The sequence below is a fragment of the Kogia breviceps genome, chromosome 3 (assembly GCF_026419965.1).
Source record: "Kogia breviceps isolate mKogBre1 chromosome 3, mKogBre1 haplotype 1, whole genome shotgun sequence".
NCBI classification, from domain to species: Eukaryota; Metazoa; Chordata; class Mammalia; order Artiodactyla; family Physeteridae; genus Kogia; species Kogia breviceps.
In genome coordinates, this window is record NC_081312.1 from 22294201 (window position 1) to 22317813 (window position 23613).

Below are 23613 nucleotides of genomic sequence, written 5' to 3' on the forward strand. Positions count from 1 at the left end.
ATTTACTTGTTGGCTGTTTTGCCAGACAGGTTGAACTGCAGTATAGTAATTTTCCAGATTAAACTCTTTTCAAATTTCCTGTAATATCCATAGTAGGTACTTCTCTTTTAGTCATGCTGCAGTTTCTGCCTTGGTTGGCATTTCATATTGTATCTTAGCTTCCTTGCAGCTGAGTCAGCTCTGTTGGCAGAAGTAATGTGAGCCTTCTTTAGAGAGTCAGATAAATGGCTTCCAGACAGATCCAATTTTTGTTCAGGGTAGTTTCATAATTTGCCTTGTAATGCTAGTATTCTGGATTTAAGGCTTAGGCATGATAGTTATCTTGAGTTACAGAAATATTCTTCCTCAAAACTTTTTAGGTGATGTGTGCAGGACTATAGTTTCAATAAGCCATGCTTCCAGTAACTTTGAATTACATTGCATTAGTTTTAACTTCACCCCTTAACTTTGACTTCTCTCTTACTGCTTTCTCTGTCTCCCACCACCTGCTCATATATTGTAGATGGCCTTGGGGCTGAAATATTGCACACTTATTCAAGTTAGTTTTCAGTAAAGGAAAAAACATTAGCTTTGTAAATTAATGATCTATTTAGTGGTGTGAGTGTGCTTTATTTGCTATAATGTTTCTCTTAAGGTGTGTGAAGAACTGTTTTCACTTTATGTAATAACCGTATTGGAAATAAAGTGGCTTTTCTGGAATACTTGAGACATTGAAGGAATCTCATAAGCTTTTGCCAAGGAGATAACATTTTGGACATGCTCTAGTTTTATTGAATTTGTTCTATTTTCATTAAGATTGTGTCTCCTTGTAATCTTTATAGCCTCTGGGAGAGTGAATGTTCTAATTAGAGGAGCACTTCTTATCCTTTGAATTACAGGTTCATTGATTAAGTGTGTGTGTGTGTGTGTGTGTGTGCGTGCGCGCGTGCGTGTGTGTATGATGACATTGTAAGTAGTATGATTTTTGTTTCCTTTAGACACAAACATCAACAATGTAAGCCTTTCCTGTCTTGAAGTGGAAGCTTCATGAAACCTTTGCTGTCTTGACAGTGGAACCGTACCTTGTTCAGTGTGGTATTAGGTATACTTTTTAACTAAAATCTAGAGCAGATTTTATGTGTACACAGGTACATCTCCAGTGTAGAGGAGAGCAGTAGCCCCTAAAGGTTTAGGATATTGTGCATGCTTGATGCGTTTTTTTCCGGCTTTTTTGTGGTCTATTCTGAATTTGCCAGTATGTCATATATTTTCATTTGTAGTGATAAGGCTTATTCAGAAATAGTTTTTGAGTTATTCTCTGTACTTTATGACTATGTTAGCCCCTATATAACTTACTGTTTTGCCCAAAGACTTACTTTCAGCTTCAGGTTCAGAGGATTCACTGGTAAAATAACCACTCCACACTTTAATAAGCAAGCAATAAGGAAATTTATTATATTAGTAGTAAGTTACAGTATGAGGACAAGCAGTATATGTATATAGAGAGATACATGTACATACATCACCAAATTGGGTAAGCACCTACATCCAGATCCAAGCAACAGCAATCTGGAGTCCCAGTGTTACAGCATAAGGACAAGCAACATAGCAAGAGATAAATGTATATACATCACCAAATTGGGGAAGCAGCTACATCCAGATCCAAGAAGTGCTGGGAAATCCCTGGAACAGTGATCTGGAGTCCCAGTTGGAAGGTCCCGAGCAGTGTGTCCACCCCACGGCTGAGACTTCAGAGTACTGCTCAAAGGAGTCCTGCTTGTAACACCAAGCCGCAGCTGATAATCACCAGCTTACGCGCAAATACGCAGCTGTGGCTATTATCAGAAATGCTTTGCTCTCTATTCGTAAGTCTCGGAATGTTCGCTGAACTGGCCAGATTCCCAAGGCCCAGGAAGCTTTGTGACTTACTCCCTTCCTTATCTGTTGGTTTTCAGGCTTGCTAGCGCTGTTTCTGCTGACCTACATAAGTCCAGCAGTTTGGCACATAGCTCCGTTCAGGGTCTTTGGTCGAAGGCCTATTATTGCCTCTGAAGCCTGAACCCTAACACCTACTGACAACTTTTTTGAGTTTTTCACATTGGCTTTCTAAACTTCCGTTTTAAGAACTCAACCTTTATAGCATTTTAGTAGAGAGCACTAGTAAGGGAGCTGGGACTCATTTACAGGTTATTGGCTCTTTGACTTAAGTCAAGTTGCTTTGTCTGAACTTTGGTTTCCTCATTTCATAAAATTAAGGGTTGGGTTTGTTTTCTAAGGTTCTTTCTCAAACTCAGTCATGGTCTAGGACTGATATCCCTTTTCCTGGATCATATAGACTGTCATAGTCAGCTTCATCTATCCCCACCCCCCTACCTGCTGCAAAGAAACTTCTTATATTCCCCAGACCCAGGCATCTGTGTCCATTTATGCTGAAACATTGAAGTTGGACTATCTGTGTCTTCCGTATTTCTAAATAGTCTCTGAAATACCGTGTCTTACTTCTGGTTCTCTTGAAATATGGTAGCTTTTTGTTAATGTTGCTGTAGAATTACTGCAGTCTCTGATCTCACTGGAAGACTAGGGAATAGCCATAATAGTGCCTAAATATTATCATCTGCTTTTATTAATCTATATGCCCCCAATGAGATGGTTGATTGAATTAATGTCAGCCAGTTTAACTTCCTCCCATAGAGTTAGCTGTGCTTGCTCCATTGGTAGAGCTATTTCTGAAACATGAAAGTGGGAGAAACAGCTTATTCTTTGCGTGCCACAATTTGTGTTTAAATTGATATTCTCAAGCCAGAAGAATGGGACAAAAGTGTTGAAATTTCAAGGAGAAATTTGTTGGCTCTGTGAGAGCAAAAGCCTTATCTATCTCATTTACTCTGTCCCTAGCATCCTGAAGAGTGTATTGCCATACTAGGCCTTCCATAAAAATTTGTAGAATGAGTGAAGAAATCAAATTACAGTTGCTTAGGTACAGAATGGAAGAGCTTATTTAACTCTTAGATTTAGGGTCTTGAAGGACATGCAGAAAGGGTGGAGAACCAGTATGATGCAGTGTCTGATACTGAGTTAAATAAAAGAACCTGGACCGTTGCCTGGAACATCAGAAGATTTAGGGGTGGAGGATTCATTTATTTACTTTAATTTTTGAGTATAGCACTTAGACTAATGGAAGGATTTTGCGGCTTTGTCAATTACTCTTTTCCTTGAAACTTGAGTTGGTCGTGTAGGTAGGGGTTGGATGACCATCTGTCAGAAATGTCAAAGAAGGGGATCCTGAAAGAACAGGTAGTTGAACCCACTGCTCTCTAAGGTTTATGTGAGTTTACAGCTCTGTGAGTTTCACTTCTAAGGGAGATTGGACATGGTATGCTGTCTCACAGAGGATAGTGAAGTGGATAATGAAATTTGCAGTCTTTGTTAAAGTGATTTCAGGATTCTTAAGAATATCAAAATGTAGAAAGAATTTTGTCTTCTTTTTAATTAGGGAAGTAACAGAGAGCACAGAAAAGTGACAATGGAAAAAGAAAGATGGCTGTGAGGGAAGAGAGAAAAGAAAGATCAATTTGAACATCCTCGTGAATTGAGTGGATTTCAAATATGAACAGTTGTCCCCTAAGTATGTCAGTAACCCCTGATAGAGTATTTTCTTTATGAATATTACATCAGCGAGAGCACTGCAGGCCTATGTTTGTTTGGAGGCCTATGTATAGAGGAAACCTAGCACACCTCAGTGGCCTTTGAGTATATAGATCTGCATGGTAGTTGATGAAATGATCTTTACAGTATTGAATTTGTCTGCCAAAAATGTTTAAATCACTTATTTAGCAAAGTGGAGGAGTTTAAAGATGACTATAGGGCTTCCCTGTTGGCGCAGTGGTTGAGAGTCCGCCTCCCGATGCAGGGGACACGGGTTCGTGCCCCGGTCCAGGAAGATCCCACATGCCGCGGAGCGGCTAGGCCCGTGAGCCATGGCCGCTGAGCCTGCGCGTCTGGAGCCTGTGCCCCGCAATGGGAGAGGCCACAACAGTGAGAGGCCCGTGTACCGCAAACAAAAACAAAAACAAAAAAAGAACAACAAAAAAATAAAGATGACTATAAACATGTTTTGTGGTCTCCAGAAAGTATCAGTTTATTAAGGCAGACAGGTGCAAGACCAAATAATTATCTTATAGCTTAGTACATTTTTTAAGAAACTACATGATACATAATATACTGCGGAAACATTCTGCATTGGGGGATCAGGAAAGAAGGGAGACTGGGTCTTGAAGGATAAACTTTGAAGGATAAGATGTATAGGTGGGTAGGTACATAACAACAATACCTACATTCGGATCCATATGGCAGTTATGATTCTCATTGTAAACTAATGTAGTTAATTGAGTGGTATTCTAGTGTGTACATTTGTCTCTTACGATCTTAATGTACTCTACTGCTGAAACCTGACTCAAATCGTAGTACCAAAAAGAAAAGAAAATCCAGCTCCTAGGTTTACAAAGCTGAGCTCCAGATTGGGATGATGTACTCATGAAGGTAAATGCTGTCTCATGACTGCCAGTTTCATTTTGAAATAGTGCAATTTCAGAGTGAGTTGTTCAGGTGAGATGTGGGCAGAGGAGACATATGTAGACCTACTTGAGAGCTGAAAGTCGTTAAAGTATGAGAGAGTGGAAAGGAGGGAGATGAGGCTGGAGAGAATGGCTGAAGACAGGTTGTGAAAGGACTCTGTTCTTTTGCGCAGAGGGTGTTTCTTTCATTTCTTAAAGTAAGTTGAATTGCAAGGAAATATCATGTATGGTTATTCTGCTCGAATGCCATTCCACTTTGCATGATTACTTTTCATTGAAAAATTCTTTGTTATTTTAAATTCAAGCTGGTTTGTTGGCCATATCATCTTCCTGCTTGTGTTGTATTTACTAGGGTAGGTAAAGATGATTAGGCTACTAGGTAATGACCGAAGGCATAACTAGCCAGCCATCATGACTTTTTGGTCCACTGTTTATACTTAGAATTCTTGTGATTCTGTTATTTTCCTCCAAGCCTTGTGTAATACCACTTGAATTTCTCTAATAAATTTTTACTTAAATTGTGTAATCATAATGATTTAGAATTGTTTTGTCTAGGGGGGCCCTCAAGGCCTTGTAATCTCTTAAAGCAGTGGTCCCCAACCTTTTTGGCACCAGGGACCGGTTTCGTGCAAGATGTGGGGCAGGGGGAATGGTTCCGGCCGTAACGCGAGCAGCACTTGAAGTTTTGCTCACTCGCCCGCCGCTCACCTCCTGCTGTGCGGCCTGTTTGTAACAGGCCGTGGACCGGTACTGGCCTGGGGGTTGGGGACCCCTGTCTTAAAGGGTTCTTTAGAAACCCCTTTTCATTAAGTATATTTGCTTACTTGAAAAGTACCTCCATCTTCTATCAGATTTTCATGACTCAAAGCATTTATGCAGTGTGACTGCATTTGAAAACTTAGACATTTTAAAAACTGTTTTAATGAGATAAAGGTAGTAGTAACACTTTTTTTTTTTCTCCTGAAATGAAGAAGCACTGTCTTATTTGACATTTTGCCTTTTCTAGTGTTTTACTGGTATTTATTGAAAGCTGTTTTCTAATACTCTTCTTTGAGTTGGTTGTACAGATACTACATGTGTTTCTTGTCTCCACTTAATAATTAACTTCTGTTTTTATTTCTTATCAATGCCTTAGGAAAAACATATAAACAATGAAGAAGAGCACTCAAGGAGGATAGAAGAGGCCAGATTGCAGCTCAAGGATCAACTTCTTTGTCTGGAGACTGAACAGGAATCCATTCTTGGTGTGATAGGAAAGGAAATTGATGCAGCTTGTAAAACCTTCTCCAGGGACTCAATGGAGAAATTGAAAGTAATTATGAGTTCTCATTGTGCCTTTCAGTTAGTTTCCTAATATATAATTATAAGAAGATTTTAATGCATGGTTACATGGTAGTCACATTTTTATTCCAGAGAGTTTTATGAAACAAAATAATATCTTGCATTTTTTAGAATGAGCTATTTTATCTATTGCACATTCATGGTAAGAGATCGTATGCTGTTATTCCACTGAATTGCCTGTATCTCGCTCTGTAAAAGAAAATGCCTTACAAGGGAAGCAGCAGTTCTGACTAAAACAAAATTGTTCAAGTGAAGAAGCCTGGATTTTGAATTTTTTATTATCACTGGCCATTTTTGTTGTTAGTATATTACTGGCTAACGTCTTTTGAGTACTAGTTATATTACACATACCGTGTAAGTACGGTGTATGCATTCTCTCCCTTAATTGCTGAAACCACCCTATCATTTAGGTACTCAGATTAAATCCATTTTAGACAAGAGAAAGCAAGGCTTGGAAGGGTTAAGTAACTTGCCTCTGGCCACATATCTAGTCAAAAGCCAGAACTAGGACTTCAAACCTCGGGTGTCCAACCGGGGAGCTTAAACAAGTAACCACTATGCTATTTGCCTTCCCTATTTAAAAAAAATTACATGTACTTTCGTTTTCCTATCTCTAAAATGGATTATTGCTACTCAATATGTAGTCCTAGTGAAATGATAAATAGAAACATGTTAATCATGGATATTCTTAATTCCTTGAAGGTGAGCACCTCTTTTGACTTTAGGTTCTAGTACTGCTATGTTACATACAAAGAGCATTGCAGTGCTTTAATATGGTATAACCATAATACATTATAATTTAGCCCATCATTTACCCCATATTTATTTCATTTGATGATATGACAGCACTTGAATTATGGTATTATGCATAAAGGTTTTTTTAAACCTCTTCAAATGTTTCTTCTTATTATTTTGTTATTCATCTTTTTTCTCATATAAAATATTCTTCCCTTGGATTTTCCTGGTGGTGCAGTGGTTAATAATCCGCCTGCCAGTGCAGGGGATGCGGGTTTGAGCCCTGGTCCGGGAAGATCCCACATGCCGCGGAGCAGCTAAGCCCGTGTGCCGCAACTACTGAGCCTGTGCTCTAGAGCCTGCGAGACACAACTATTGAAGCCTGTGCGCCTAGAGCCCATGCTCTGCAATAAGAGAAGCCACCGCAGTGAGAAGCCCGTGCACCGCAACGAAGAGTAGCCCCGGCTCGCCGCAACTAGATAAAGCCTGCGCGTAGCAACGAAGATCTAATGCAGCCAAAATTAAATAAATAAATTTTTAAAAAAATTCTTCCCTAAACTACTTTACCCTCTTTCTTCCTGCTGTTCCTCTCTTCCTGCCCATCTTTTTTTTTTTCTTAAGTAATGTTTTAAAATCAAATGATAATTCTACACTTGTGCCTTAGGATTCAACTTTAAAGGAAATATTTCAACTGGTAGAATTTAGTGGAGTTGATGGAATTTATACAATATATATTTTTATATACATTTTTTAAAAAGCTCAGACGGCAATTTGAGAGGACCGTGAGCCAAGTATGAGAAGTAATTGGCTTTAGGGGAAAACCAACTTTCAGTCCTGTTATAATGCTGGTTTATTCTTTTCCCTGTCGAATGATGCTTTATTTAGGACTTATCTTGTTTACATATATTTAAAGCCTTGAAATCCTAATTTTATCTCAAAGATGCACAGATTAACAATGCAGTATTTATTCTGTATTTAAGAATTTGTGTCAGGATGGCTTGTTTTCAGTCAAGTAGTGATGTAAAAATGGAAACATTTGGAGTGTGTTATAAGATATATAAACCTTGTTATGGCCAATTAGAGGCTAAAACATAGTGTGCAGATAGCAGATGGCTTAAATATTTTATTTCTTTATGAGGTTCAAATTATCCTTCCAATATTCTGAAAAGTACCCTTTTCTTTAATAGGCTTTCAAGAATGCGGTGACTGTGGTAATAGGTCCTTATACCTCTTCCCCTAGAGAAAGACTAATTCAGTCTTAGTGATGGGTGGAAAGTAAATCTAAAACAATAGAAATTCTATTAAGATTTTTTTTAATAATTCTTTTTTTTTCATTGTGGGTCTCTTTCCATTAATAACTTCTGTTGTTTCATTCCTATAAAATTGAAAAAAAAAAAAGAGGAATACTCAAGAACATAACACTTGCTCTCACCTCACAGAAACCACCAAGGTGTTTGTTAAAATAAAATTGATTCTTTGCTTTATAGTTCAGAAATATAGGGGAGATCGGTGGTCCTTGTAAAATGTTTTCAAAAATGGAATAATTCCAATTATTCCTGGTCATTTGTTTGTTTTTGAAATATTGCTCATGAAATTTTCAGCCATTTTATGTAGAAAGTGACTGTCTATGGAATGAATTACATAATAGATATCCAGCAAATGAGTCTGAGAAAAGTCTTTGGGAATATTGGCATTATTTCTAATTATATTTTCTTTTTTCAGTACCATATTTATTACTTATTCCACATTAGTAAGTGCATGCAGTAATTGAAAACCTATGGTTAGACACTTAATAAACCACCACTACTATGAAGCAATTAGAAAAGTATCTGAATTAAAGATACAATATTTTCATTGACCAATCTTTGATAATTCCAGAGCTTTTCCCCTAACACTGGGTTTTAGCATTTATTTGTGGAGCATGAAGGAGATAGGCTTTGGACCAAGACAGATGTGGGTTCACATTGCTAATATATGACCTTGGATGAGTTATGTAATCTCTATTCCCTCTAAGAATTCATGTCCCATTTATAAGTTGGGTTATTGTGAAGATAAAGTAAAAATAGATACAGAAGGTACGCATCATAGTGTGAAGTATCTTGCACTTAGTAGATACTCAACTAATGATAGCTGTCATTATTATGTAGAGCTTTTTTTGTGGTATACTCATATCACCATGGACATGGCTTCTGTTTCTTTAATCTTTTCATGACAAATGCCTGTTACAGTGCTCTTGTCATAATAGACTTTGAAGTGTATTTATTGATGATTACATCTTGACATGCAGTTGTAGTGATAATGGTGTTCTGTATGCCTGACACTGTGCTAACACCCATTTTATTTAATTTATACCTTGGCCTGAGGAGGTAGTTTACACACTTTACAGATGATAACCTACAGCTTAGAGGAATTAAGTCACACCACTTATAAGTGATCAAGTGACTGTTCTTAAACACTAAACTATATATAAATTTGTAAAGCAAGTCACAAAATATGAACATTGTACTTATCTCAAATTATTTTGGTCTTTAATCTTGAGCACTATACCTTAGGTCACTGAAGACTTGAGACTATGACATAGATCAATGAAAAAAGAATAATAAAAACATCATAATCAATGACAAATTGATGTTTACAAATATTCAACATGGTACAGAGGTAGAAGAGGAAGAAAACACTATGGACTAGAGTGATTAAAGGAAATCTCCCCCAAAAGGCAGGCAAGGCACAAGAGTTGAGTGAGATGTAGATAATGAGAAACATGGATGAGGGAAAGGTTGGATATAAGAATATAACACTCTTGTATATGGCATGTGGTCAGCACTCATTATGCATTCATCATATGTCTAAATGAATTACCTAATGATATTCCTTAGGGGAATGATGTGCACACACATTAAGAAGTATAGAAGTATTTGAGAATAGGAATAGACATCTCTTGCAAAGGGATAGGATATTTTTAAGCAGAAAATTTCTAGGAAAAAGTAATGCAAAAATATCATAGGGAGCACAGAGTTCAAAGAAGGTAGGCATTGAGAAAAACTTGTGTATAAAATGAGGAAGTCATTGACAACATTTGAGTATAGTTTTATCAGTAATAAGGCAGAACCAGCGGACAAGGGATTTTATAAATGAGTTGGTGTGAAGGAAATCAGAGCAGCTGGTGTAGACAACCTATTTATTGTAGAATTTTGTTACCATCATGAATTACAAAGCGATGTTGGTATGAAGTCATATTGATTAGGTTCTGTCAGTTCTGCACAACCATTAATGAGACAAAATGGCCCGCATAGTATAAAATTAAAGAAGGAAAAATGAGACAAAGAATTAGGTTTCTATGTAATTACATCTAACTCACTGTGAAATACATTACCTGGAACAAAACTGAGGAAAAGAAACAAACACAAATGAAATAAATTGGTTTAAATGAGGCTGCTTGCCATGCAGAACTCCATGGAATCAGACTCAGGGATTCAAGTAGTAATAGCACTTGAAAGGTGATTCATGTCTCTCTACGTTAGCTAAATATTTACTGTCAATACATACATACATGGATACATATATACATGTTTACATAAATAGGCATGTTAAATAAATAATGGTTTGGAATTAGTTTTATACTTAGTATGAACTTTCTTCTTTTTAAACCCTTAAGTTTAGAGACTAAACTTTTGGATGTAATGGTGAAGAATTTTCATTTATGTAAGTTCACTTCAGAGAAAAATCTACTTCTAATAGACGATTTCCTGTTTTTTTGTAGGTTTTTTCATCTGGTCCTGATATTAATTATGACCCACATCGCTGGTTAGCAGAAAGCAAGGTAATTAATCTTTGAATCCTAAAGTTTTCATAATGTTTATGACCTTCAAGGCATCCTATTTGGGCTAGTCGTATATTTTGACATATAACTGAGCATATGAAAGCATAATACTTCATTGCTGGGAAAGATATTATTGTAATGCATTCCAGAAACTTCCATGTTCTTTTAGTTTAACATTTAAAAATTGGCTTAAATATATAGGCATGGAATGAGAGAATAAGTGACATTAAGTAAAACTGTTGAAATATCAAAATTAGACTGTTGGAGAGACAAATTCTTCTGCCTTTTCCTTGGGATAGGCCTTGTCTCCGGAGGTGCACAAAGGTCAGGGCAGCTGTAACCAACCTTCATTTACACATATATACTTATATTCTGATTCTGGAGGGTTAGCTCAAAGCCTGCGGAATCTTTTTGTGGCTCAAGCAAATCATTCATCTCTCTGGCTGTCTTGTTTTCTCATTTACAAAATGGGAGAGGTAAACTTTGTGTTCTGAAGATAACTTTACCGCTTCATGATTCTTTGGCCTTATGATTTAAATTTAATGGAAGGTAACCAAAAATAAATAAATTGAACAATTTGCTCATTTTAGCAAAAAAGATTATTCTACACTGTGGGATAGTTATCAGCTATCTTCATAGATCAAATCAACTTGGAAATTCACTAATTTAAATATATAGAGAGTTATGACCATATAAGATGTTGATACCTGTTTATTCAATTATCAATACTTAAGCACTTGCATTCCTTTTTAGAATAGTTTTTTTCAGCTTTAAGTTACTAAAATCTTCCATCCCATTTAAATTCTATAAGAAAACCAACTGTACTATAAACCTCACCAATTGTGGTGGTCCAACTTAGGATTTTACTGCAAAAAAGAACCTTTAAGTTTGTACAATATCCCTTTTTAAAAAATATGAGCAAAGTGAGGTTTCTGAGAAGGTACGTGACTCTCTCAGTGCCATATAAAGAGTGGGAAAATGTATTACATGCCATGTCAGATTCACAATTAACATTCTTATTATTATGTGTATTACCATTTAAAGTCTTTGTTCATTCAGCCAAGATTTGTTGATTGAGTACTTTTTTGTATACAGACATTGGGGATATTATAAGTGTTAGCAAGCTGTGAAAGTTAATAGGGGAAATGGAAACGAATTTTAGAAATCCTTAAAGTGTTTTATATTGTTACAGAAATATGTAAACATTGACAAAAGAACACAGAAGAAGGAAGAACTATGGTGTTCATGTTGGGAGGATGGGAGGGTATGATACTGCCAGCATGTCACAGAAGGCTTCTGCAAAAATACAATGTTTAAACTTAGTCATACAAAAAATATGTAGAAGTACTCTAATTGGCTAACAGTGGCAAGAAGATGAATATTTGAGTCAACACAGATAGGCCCTGAGATTTGTGAGTAAGGTACAGGTGGGAGGTGGTGCAAAGACAGAGTTCACTTTTGAAAACCAGATATTCATTAGAGAAGCCTCTTAAAAAAAAAAATTCTTAATAAGAAACTAACAGTATTATGATTGAACATTGAAATTTACTCAGCCTTATAAAATTTTCTCTCCTACTTTAAATACAGTGATCCCGTGCATACCTAACCATTTTTGATATGCAAACTTGTACAATGCAAACTTGTATTTATGCTACCTGTATAGTAAATTTAGAATAGACATATTTTTCTGTCTCAGAATTTTTTAGCTAGAAACTTGTTGTGTATTAAGAAAGCTTTTCTCTTTTTTTCCCAACTCCACAATTCTGACAACAGAGCAATGTACTTTGGAATTTTCTTTCAATTTAAAATCTTTATCATTTCTGAACAGAAAGCTTTCACTGCTGTTGTTCAGCTAAATTATGAGAGCCAGAGATGACTCTTAATCATAGCTCTTTAATTTGGGAGCGAGTGAGCCGTTTTCCCTTATCATTTAATGGGATTGAACTTCCGATCAGACAAGTTTTAATACTGCATGAGGCAACTGTTCCTCTACAGTGTAAAAGGGTCATGATAAGCAATATTACGCTGACCAACTGACTAAGAAGGAATTGACTCTATTTACTAGAAAGATGGCTTAGGTTATTGATGGGCTACAATACTGTAATTCCCGTGAACTATGACTGGACAGCTCTATAAGTATTGAAGATAAGATCTGAAATCAAAGGACAAAAACTATATGGAAAGTAGAATTGCTATTCAGCTAGTCCATGCTGACATCTTGCTGTATTAGAAGGACCTCTGATGGCATTTGGTAATTGTTTCAGTAAATCTGCCAAATGAATTTCTTCTTTTAGTGTTAATTCTAGAAGAACTAAGGGACTGGGTGGGAATCGTGTCACTGTTGCTTTGTTGGCATTGGTGACATAACATAAACATGAAGCCCAACTAAGAGTTGGACCAGGTTCATAGATAAAATGACCAATGAAGGGTAAGAATAATACACTGCAGGGAGGAAGAGGGTTGAGGTGGTCGTTAAGTTATGCAAGAGTTCCCATAGATAAAGGGTTTGTGTTTGTCATAAATCCTGACAAGGCATGTAGAGGCCAAATTTTATTCAGTTTAGCAGAGAATTTTCTAAGTAGCGACTATGCCCCAATGTTATATTGCATGCTATGGACATAATGTATGAATTAAGAAATGATCCTTCCTCTTGAGGAACATGTTTTCTCTAGAAAAGTCGTCACTTATGTAGATAATTTCAGCATTATATGTAAGAGCTGTAACAGAGGTATGTAAAAGCTGCCTTGGTGGCTGATGTCGCAGATAAATCTTGAAGCCACCCAGGTAAAGAGGAAAGAACATGCATACAGAGTAAACAATTGTAAGAATGGCCTGGAAGAGAAACAGCATGATAAATGCAAAAGAAACCCCAAGTGCTTTGGCAATACTACATACAGTATGAAAATGCGAGTCAGGGATGAGGCTCCAGAGGAGGTAGAGATTAGATCCATCAAGAAGAGCATTGTATGCCATTTTCAAAGGTTGGGTCAGCTCTGCATTTAGTGGGGAATCATGAAGGATTTTTGAACAGGAGAGTGAAATGTTCATCTTCATAGTTTAGAAGCGTCACTGATAGTGATGTGAAAGGTAGATTAAAGGTGGGAAGCCCAAATGCAGGAACACCAGTTAAGAGGTCTTCGGGTGAGACCCGGGACTCTGGTTGAGGTAGGGTGAAAGTTTGAGTTTAGGAAATTGTAGAGATTCAGAGGAAGGGACAGACTGAAGAAACATTTTGGTGACAATGTGCAAGTGATGTTTAATGTTATGTCAGAGGCTGATGGAGAAGGAGATGTCCAGGATTTTCCATTTAAACTAGAAGACTACAGTCAAAGGTTAGTATTGGAATAGACAGACATGCAGGGTCCTAGGTAGGCAAAAGAGCAGAAATATTGGAAGAGTTTCCACCACAGGGATTGATATCCAGGAAGTTCCATCTGGACAGGAATGCCTAAAGAGAAGCAGGGTCAAAGGCATAGAGCAGAGTTTAGGTTCAAATCATGGAGAGAAATGAGAAGTAGCAAAGACACTTACAGTGAGAAAGTAGGCACAAATCATCAAATCTAGAGCCATCAGGCACTCACTTTCAGGATGGAACCACAATACTAGCAAGCATCACTCTTGATCCCAGATCTTAACTTATCATTTTATGATAGTGAATAAAAAAGCTGGTGTCAACTGCTCTTCAGCACAATACAGGAGGCTCAGTACTCTTTTGTTTAGAGAGCACATTTAATTCTGGGAGTCTGGTATTAATTATTCTCTTAAGATGCACAAAGGTGTATCTTAGGAGAATTTATATGCTTCTTTGGCTCTGAAGATCTTTTCCTTCTTGGCCTTTATCCCACTGTATTGAAACTCCCATTTACTCTTCTCTTTCTTTAATCTGTAAGCGTTATGGGAAGACCTGTGTTTATCCTGTTCCTGTTGCATCTTTAGTGCTTACCACAGGCTTGGCTAAATGCTCAATAAATATTTTTTTTAGAGAGTAATTAGGCATGCTGCATTTTCCTACTCAGGTTACTTCCTCAGCTTAAATATCACCAATGAATAAATAACACGCAGATTATATTTCAGTAAATATGTCAGTTCTCAAATATTGGTTTTCTTTGATCAATACTGTAAATTTTAAGATTATATAAATAAGAAATATACTTCCAGGTTGTTTGGGGATTTTCTTATATTATCCTATTTGGTATCATCCCAAAGAGTCACACTTTTTATAGTATCAATATAACGTGTTTCACGCGTTGACAAGCATTTGCTTTTCCCTACTGTTTTTGAAATATTATAACTGAAGCAGCGTTAGAGATTGTGAAGTTTGACTTTCTCATTTTGTAGATGAGAAACGAGTCCTGGGAGTTTTGAGTTTTATCTAAGGACATAGCACTAGTTTCTGAGAAGGGTTTGGGAACCTGGATCTCTGAACTCTGTGCCATTGTTTTTTTTCTACTGATTGTGTGACCTACACTTGAATATAAACCTTACATTTATGAATATTGTCTTTTTAGTGATGTGGATTTTAAAAACACAGTTATTGTGTGAGAAGTGTTAGACCTACTGTATTTAATTCTTGTTGAAGGATGCAAATGACCATCTAGTATTTTATCATTCCAGTGTGGACATCAAAGTGTAATACAAATACTCAGGTATCTTCATTCACGTGGTGGAAATATCCTTAGATAGTATACAGGGAACACACTCAGCTTCATTGGAGGAAGCATTTTGTATTTTTTAATATGTACTATGATTATGGGTATATTTCTTCCAGATTATTTTCAAACCAAACAGAAAAGTGGAGAAAGTATTATTGAAAGAATTATATTTTAAGGTTGATTTAGATTTGAATTTTGCAGTTCTGGTTTAATTCTTGTTTTGGTGATCTAGCACATTTTTTTAAATTGCCATCCTCTTTATCTCTGGTTCTTACGCAGACATTTTCTCTCAAAATTGTTTTTAGAGTTTTGGTGAAGGAAGCATAGTAGTTAAAAGCAACAAAATTATGGTTCTTGGTATTATTGCTAACTCTATCAACTATAATCTTTTGTTTGAATTTTCTGTTTTCCTTGGTTTTTAGCTTTGAGTCATTCCTTAGTGACTTTCGGTATATTATTCCAGTGAATCGCATTAGAGGATTCTTACAGATTAAAAAGATCATTTTGATTGTTTTACTAGATACTTCAAAATATTCCCACCTAGTTGCAAGCTGTCAACTAAGAAGGTAAAAAACTACCTTATTTTAGAAGAATTTCTTTAGAAATTCTTCTTTAGAAGAACTTAAATTTCTTTAGAAATTTAGAAGAATTTCTTTCCCTATTTTGGTTTACTTAGCAATACTTGTTGATGTAGTTAAATAAATGAGCCTATTATGTAATCTATAAGATGCTCTTGTGAGTGGTTCATAGAATGGTGTTTGCAGTGTGATTAATAGCCTTGTCAGCTAATTATTGTTTGGAATTGGTAGAGTTATTCCTATATTGTGTTCCAAGCTGTTTCTCCAAGATACTTAATGAATGATAGATAATGTGTGTTTCTCTAACAGACTCTGATTCTCTTAATTGATTATTGGCTGATTAAATTTCCATAAGTTAATTTGTTAAGTAGGATTAATAATATATTCTGCATACTTATTCAATTCATATCAAGCATCTAACTATAACCTATTTTTAATTTTGTATGGCAATGGAATAAAGGCTCAATAGGAATTAACTGGAGCCATAGGTCATATTGTATTAGTTTGCTAGGGCTGCCATAACAAAACTGGGTAGCTTAAACAACAGGTATTTATTTTCTCACAGCTCTGGAGCCTAGAAGTCAAAGATCACGTTGCCAGGGTTGGTTTCTGGTGAGACTTCTCCTTGCCTTGTAGACGGCCACCTCTCATGTGGGGGCTGGCGGTATGGTTGGAGGAGTTGAAGGTTAGGAGTCAGAGAGTGTCTCTTCTTCTTGTAAGGACACTAGCCCTATAGGATTGGGGCCCTACCCTTATGGCCTCATTTAACCTTAATTACTTCCCTAAAGGCCCTGTATCCAAATTCAGTCACACTGAGAGTTAGGGCTTTAACATATGATTTTGAGAGGGATGTAATTTAGTTCATAACACAGATCAAACGTGATTAATGCTTTGTTGCAAATAATTTTTTGTTATTGTTTTTATCAGAACCAGTAGGATTATTGTTATGACAAAACAGAATTGTTTTTTTTTATTATCATCCCTTAGCAACAGTAGTGAACACGGGCCAAAGACTGGGATGGAATAAGTAGGAAAACATTATGAAAAAGAAATGTGAAGGTATTTTCTAAATTTGCCATTAAATCATTGGGAAAGAACAGATTAAACTTGATGATTGAAGCTGGTGATCCCCAGGGACTCATTTTGTTTGGACCACATGAGTTTTAAAAAATTGATTTGGTAATGACGATTAAAAAAAAATCAATTAATTGCATTATTGCAACATGAAATTGTTTTCCTTTTGAGATATCAGAGGATCTGATAACACTAGGGTTTCATTCTGTTGTGGTAGAAAACAGAGTTAAGAAGAAGAACCATGGACATGACACCACATTAGATGTGGTGCCCTTCTTGCCCTTCTTTTTTGTGGTTGCATTTTTATAATCGAAATTGATAATGTTCAGGTCCTAAATGTGTTACTTTTGACTGTTCATTAAGCTTTCTTAATACAGTTAGCTATCATTTGACATAATCACCATCATTTTCTGTTGACTCCCAATATCGAAGAAAAGTATTACTTGATTTTATCTTTAGGCTTGCACATTATTTTTTTGAAGTCGATTGAAGAGAAGTGGATTTATCTCTTGTATCCATGCGTGGTCCAAAATGGTAAATAGTAACATAGTAGCCTAAATTGAACTTTTCAAGAAAAACAAAAGAGAACATATTTTCTATGTACTTTTACAGATGTTTCTTATCTGGCACTTTTAGCATGTACATTTGATGTGTCTGATGTAAACCAATGAAATTAACTCCTATAATATTACCTAATAGTGACTTGGTCCTAGAACATGTTGGTCTTCCTGTAAATAAGAGGTTGAATAATCTGACTCCTTTTACTCTTTCCTCACAAGGATTTTTATGGTCAACTGTGAACCTCATACCTTTTATCAATCCATATTTTATTTTTTTTAAGTGCATTCATTCTGGTTAATCTGTTTCAGATTTCATCTTTCATGTATGTATTTCTTCTTTATGTCAAGGTTATTTCATTTAATTGTCTCCAACATACTAATACATCAATTTATATTCTAATACCTAGCCATCTGTGATAATATTAAATAATTATCTGATCTTAGACTAATCCTGAGGGGATTGGCATCTGAAAGCTGCTGTTTAGGACCATGCCTACATGGCATAGAGTTATCAGGGCTTTCGTATGTACATCCTTTCAGCCCTTCTTCTTTGTGATTTTTTTTTTTTTTTTTTTTTGCGGTACGCGGGGCTCTCACTGTTGTGGCCTTTCCCGTTGCGGAGCACAGGCTCCGGACGAGCAGGCTCAGCGGCCATGGCTCACGGGCCCAGCCGCTCCGCGGCACGTGAGATCTTCCCGGACCGGGGCACGAACCCATGTCCCCTGCATCGGCAGGCGGACTCTCAACCACTGCGCCACCAGGGAAGCCCTGTGATTGTATTTTTTATAATTCAAATTGATAGTGTTCAGGTCCTAAATGTGTTACTTTTGAATATTAATTAAGCTTTCTTAATATATTAAAACTAAAAGAACTTTGGATTTTTTTCTGTTTTCAAGATACCATTCTCTTTTTCTGTTTTATTACTTAGATGCAAGGTGCTACGTCTTTCCAAAAAAAATTAACAGTATCTAATTGTTCATTTAATTACATGTGTCATAGCCTCACTATGTGCAAAACTAGCTGTAATGTGCATGTGGGTGGGTGTGCGCATGCACGTATGTTGGTTGTTTTGGAAGCTCCCTAGGAGATTTTAATTGAAGAATATTATAAAATTCTTGAAAAATATGTTGAGGGTTTATTATATTAAATTCTTTAACATACAAGAATAAAGATGTGTATGTGTTTGAGGTGCCAAATAAACAGCAAAAAGACTTTGTTGAAAATATATCTTTTCCAGAAACTATACATCTAACCTTTCCCTCTTTTCTTTGCATCATACCAATAAGAATATTGTAGTCACCGGGGCTTTTCATTTTATTTATTTTTCTTGAGGAACTGGCAAAGATTGATGAGGTTAATAGTAGGTGTGGTCTACAGATTCAGATTGTAGTTTTAATATAGAAGCAGTGATAGCATAGGCTTTTCCTTATTTTGCCTAGTTAATATCAATTAATAAATTAATTACTTAAGTAGTAATGTTTTAGAATCATTTTCCAACTGACTTGTATCAAAGTTACTGAATAATTGTCTAGAATAATTTTTATTTAGTTCATTGAATACATTCTCATTTTGGAGATTGTAACTAACTGTACACACACACATATAGCCATACAACCTTAGTTAAAAAAATTTTTTTTAAGTGTAAATTGTAACAGCAATAACCTAAAATGTGAGGGGGAAGAGAAGTAAAAGTGTAAAGTTTATGAATTCTATTGAAGTTAAGTTGTTATCAGTTTAAAATAGGGTGATACACATTTAAGATATTTTATGTAAGCCTCATGGTAACCATAAGGGGAAATCCTATAATAATTACATAAAAACAACATGATAAAGAAGTCAAAGCATATTGATACCAGAAGACAACAAAACACAACCAAAAAAGACAGCAGGATAAGAATCAAAGAACAAGGAACCTACAAAACATCCAGGAAACAATTAACAAAATAGCAATAGTAAGCCCTTACCTATCAATAATTACTTTAAGTGTAAATGGGTTAAATTCTCTAATTAAAAGACATAGAATAGCCAAATGGATAGGAAAAAACAAGATCGAACAATATACTGCATATTAAAGACTTACTTTAGCATTAAAGGTACACATAGATTGAAAGTGAAGGGATGGAAAAAGACATTTCAGGCAAATGGTAACCCCCCCCCAAAAAAAAAAACAAAAAAAGCAGAGGTAGCTCTAGTTATATCAGACAAAATAGACTGTAAACAAAAAATGAGAAAAAGAGACAAAGAAGGTCATTATAATGGAATCAATACAAGAAGAGAGAACAATTGTAGATATGTGCCCAATGTTGGAGCACCTAAATATTTAAAGGAAAAACTAACATAGCTAAATGGAGAAATAAACAGTAACAAATATGCCAGTATTGAAAATAAAATTTCGATATTTACACTCATCTTTTGTAGGTAAAAGGCATAATCACCATAAACAGTTTGGTGTTCATGCTTTCAGTCCTATTTTGGTCTAATGGGCTGAGCTGCAGTTATTTTTGACAAAAATGTATATTTTTAGATATACCTGTCCCTTCCTTTTGAGTCTTTGACATTGAGGATATCCACCTTGTTGTTTTATTTTCTTCCTTTGGGGTTCTATCACCCCAGACTCTTGTATTTTCCTCCCAACTTTCTATCTACATCTCCATTTTATTTTGAAATTCTCTTGTGTTTATCTCTCTAAACCCTCTTCTGTTTTCTCTGTAGATATTCTTTATGAGCTATTTTATCTATTCCTATGCCGTTAACTTCCTTTAGGCTGTTGATTCTTTAGTTTGTATCTCTTGACCATATCTCTTGAGCTTTAGAGCTATATATATAATTGGATATCCAATTAGTCATCTATGCTTCTGTATATTTTGTTCCTAACAACTTCTGTATGTTTCATCCTAATGTTAACTTCTTAACCCCTAAATCGTTGCTTCTTCTGGGTTTCCTGTTTCCGTTTAAGCTAAAAATTGGCCATCAATACTGATTCCTTTCTCTTCCTTACCCCCCTCACATTTAAGTCCAAATACATACATTTTGGCTCAACCCTTACCATTTTCACTTGTCTGGAATATTGTAACAGCCTCCTGACTTCCAGCCTCCGATATTTGCTCCACTCTATATAGAGAGTATGCTTTCTAAAGAACAGTCCAATTCACATCCTTGTCTCTCATATTGTGGTTAGATGGGGATGATGGTATATCCCTCACCCTCACCCTGTTTTCTTCCTAAATGCATTAGTGGAATGTTTTAGTAGAAAGTGCTCCTTTAATCTGGCAGAATTGACCATGTTTTCTGTGCTATGGAAGTTTTTTTCTCTTTTTCTATTTGCAATAGTATTTCAAGGTAGATATTGGGAAATGAAGCAGACTTAATTAAATGTTTGTAGTCATAATTGCAAGTTCACATCCTAATTTAAGTTGAAGACTTCCTGTATTTATCTAGTAACATATAGACAAGACAGAGGCCTACCAATTGTATAGCAAGTAGTAAAGCCAGGTCAGCCAGGTCTCATCTCTGCAGGGAGGTTTAATTTTAGCTTTGTTGATCTATCCCATTTTACTTTCCCCTTCCTCCCTCCCTCCCTCCCTCCCTCCTTCCCTCCCCCCTCTCTTTCTTTTGTTAAATAACAGCTAAGTTGAGATATAATTCATGTACCATACATTTGACCTATTTAGAGTCACCATTCAGTAGTTTTTAGTATATTCACAGAGATGTGCACCCATCACTACATGAATTTTAGGTCATTTTTATCACCCCATAAAGACAATCTGGACTATTAGCCATCACATCCTTATCTGCCCATCCCACCCTTCCTGTAGCACTAGTCAATAGTTATCTGCTTTTATCTCTATAGATTTGTCTGTTCTGGACATTTCCTATGAATGGAATCATAAAATACGCAATCCTTTATGGTTGACTTCTCTCATTTAGCAGACTATTATCAAGGTTCATGTATGTTGTAGTATGTATCATTACTTTACTTCTTCTTGCTAAATAACTGTCCATTGTATGGATATACCACATTCATTTACCAGTTGATGTTCATTTCTATTATTTTTATTTCTTGGCTATCATGAATAGTGCTGCTATGAACATTTGAGTACAAGTTTTTTGCATGAACATGTGTTTTCATTTCTCATAGGTACATACCTAGGAGAGAATTGCTGGGTTATATGGTAATTATGTTTAAGCTTTTGAAGAAAGTCCAGATTGTTTTTCCAAGGTGACTACACCATTGTACATTCCTATTGTCAGTGTATGAGAATTTTAATTTCTCTGTATACACACTAACAGTTGTTACCATCTTTTTTTTTTTTTTTTTATTATAGCTATCCTGCTGGGTGTGAAATGGAATTCTATTGTGGTTTTGATTTGCATTTCCCTGATGGCTAGTGATGTTGAGCATCTTTTCATGTGGTTATTGGCCATTCATATATCTTCTTTGGAGAAATGTCTATTTTGATCTTTTGCTCAATCTGTTATCTTTTAATTTATTATTTGAGGTCTTTATGTATCCTAGATACAAGTCCTTTCTCAGATATGTGATGTATAAGTATTCTCTCCTGTTTAGTGAGTTGTCTTTTCACTTTGTTAATTGTGACCATTGAAGCATAATATTTTACATTTTGATTAAGTCCAGCTTACCAGCTTTTTTCTTTGGTTGCTTGTGCTTTTGGTGTAATGTCTAAGAAATGATTGCCAAACCAAACTCACAAAAGACTTCTGCCTATTTTCTTCTAGGAGTCTTATATTTTTATTTATTTTTTTAAAAAAATTTTATTTAGTTATTTATTTTCTTTTATTTTGTAGCCATATTTTTAGCAATTACACTTAAGTATTTGATCCATTTTGAGTTAATTTTTTTATGTGGTATGAGGTATGGGTTCAACTCTATTCTTTTACATGTGACTATTCAGTTGTCCCAGCACCACTGGTTGAATAGGCTATTCTTTCCTCATCAGATTGTTTTGGCAGCCTTGTTGAAAGTCAATTGACCCAATATGTATAGTTTTATTTTTGGACTCTCAATTCTATTTGAGATAGGCATGTATACATATCCTATATGGGACTATGCCAGTACCACACTATTTTGATTACAGTAGCTTTGTAGTAAGCTTTGAAATGGGTAAGAGTGAGTCCTTCAACTTTGTTCTTATTTTTCAACACTTCATTTGGCTATTCTGGGTCCGTTGAATGTCCATATGAAATTTAGGATCAACTTGTCAATTTCTCCAGAAAACCAGCTGGGATTTTGATTGGAATTGCATTGAATCTGTAGGATGTTTGGGGAGTATTTTTGTCTAAACTATATTAAGTCTTCTGATCTTTGTACATGGGATATAGTCCCATTTATTTAGGTATTTAAAAGTTTTTTTTAACAGTGTTTTGTAGAGTTATTTTTCTTTCAGATATTTTCAGAGTGTGTTTTGCAGTTCTTTTTAAAGGTGTATTATTAAGCATATTATCCTTTTGACACTATTGTACATACAGTTGACTTTTAACTTTATTTTTGGATTGATCAAGTATATAGAAATACAATTGATTTATGTATATTGACCTTATATACTACAACATTGCTGAACTATTTTATTAGTTCTAATATGTTTTTAGTGAAATCATTAAGATTTTCTTATACAGGGCCATGTTATCTGCAAATAGATGCAAATATATTTACTTCTTTTTTTTCAATGTGGACATATTTTGTTATATTTTCTGGCAAAATTGCCCTACCATGACCTCCTAATACAGTGTTGAATAGAAGTGGTGAGGGCAGATATTCTTTTCTTGTTTCTGATCTTAGGGAGAAAGCATTGTCTTTTACCATTAAGTATGATAGTAGCTGTGGATTTTTTATAGATGCCTTTTATCAGGTTGAGAAAGTTCCCTTCTATTCCTAGTTTGTTGAGTTGTCTCCATCTTGAATGGGTGTTGAATTTCATCATATGTATTTCTCTGCACCTTTTGATATGATCATGTGGCTTTATATCCCTAATTCTTACTAATATGGCATATTACATTAATTAATTTTCAGATATTAATGCAGCCTTGCATTCTTGGGATAAATCCCACTTGATTATGCTGTAAAAACCTTTTTATATGTTTCTGGATTCTGGATGCTAGTATTTTGTTGAAGATTTTAAAAAATATCTATTCATAAGTTATATTCATAACTGAAGCCTTATAAACAATCTGGGGAAACTACAGTTGAGACTTCAGTGTTCTTAGCTTGCTTTGTCTGCAGTAGAGTGACCACCCTATTAGTAGAGTTGGTGGAGGAGGGAGTTCCCAGTATTTCTGTTGCAG

The 23613-nt window shown here is 35.6% G+C and overlaps 1 protein-coding gene across 1 annotated transcript in view; it reads left to right on the plus strand.

The window, feature by feature from the left end:
* Positions 1 to 23613, plus strand: part of CEP128 (centrosomal protein 128) — a 445779-nt gene that overhangs the window by 181275 nt on the left and 240891 nt on the right. Inside the window, exons 17-18 of the mRNA XM_067030654.1 lie at positions 5689 to 5865; positions 10390 to 10449. Of these exons, the coding sequence (XP_066886755.1) occupies positions 5689 to 5865; positions 10390 to 10449 (237 nt within the window). The remainder of the gene's footprint in view (positions 1 to 5688; positions 5866 to 10389; positions 10450 to 23613) is intronic.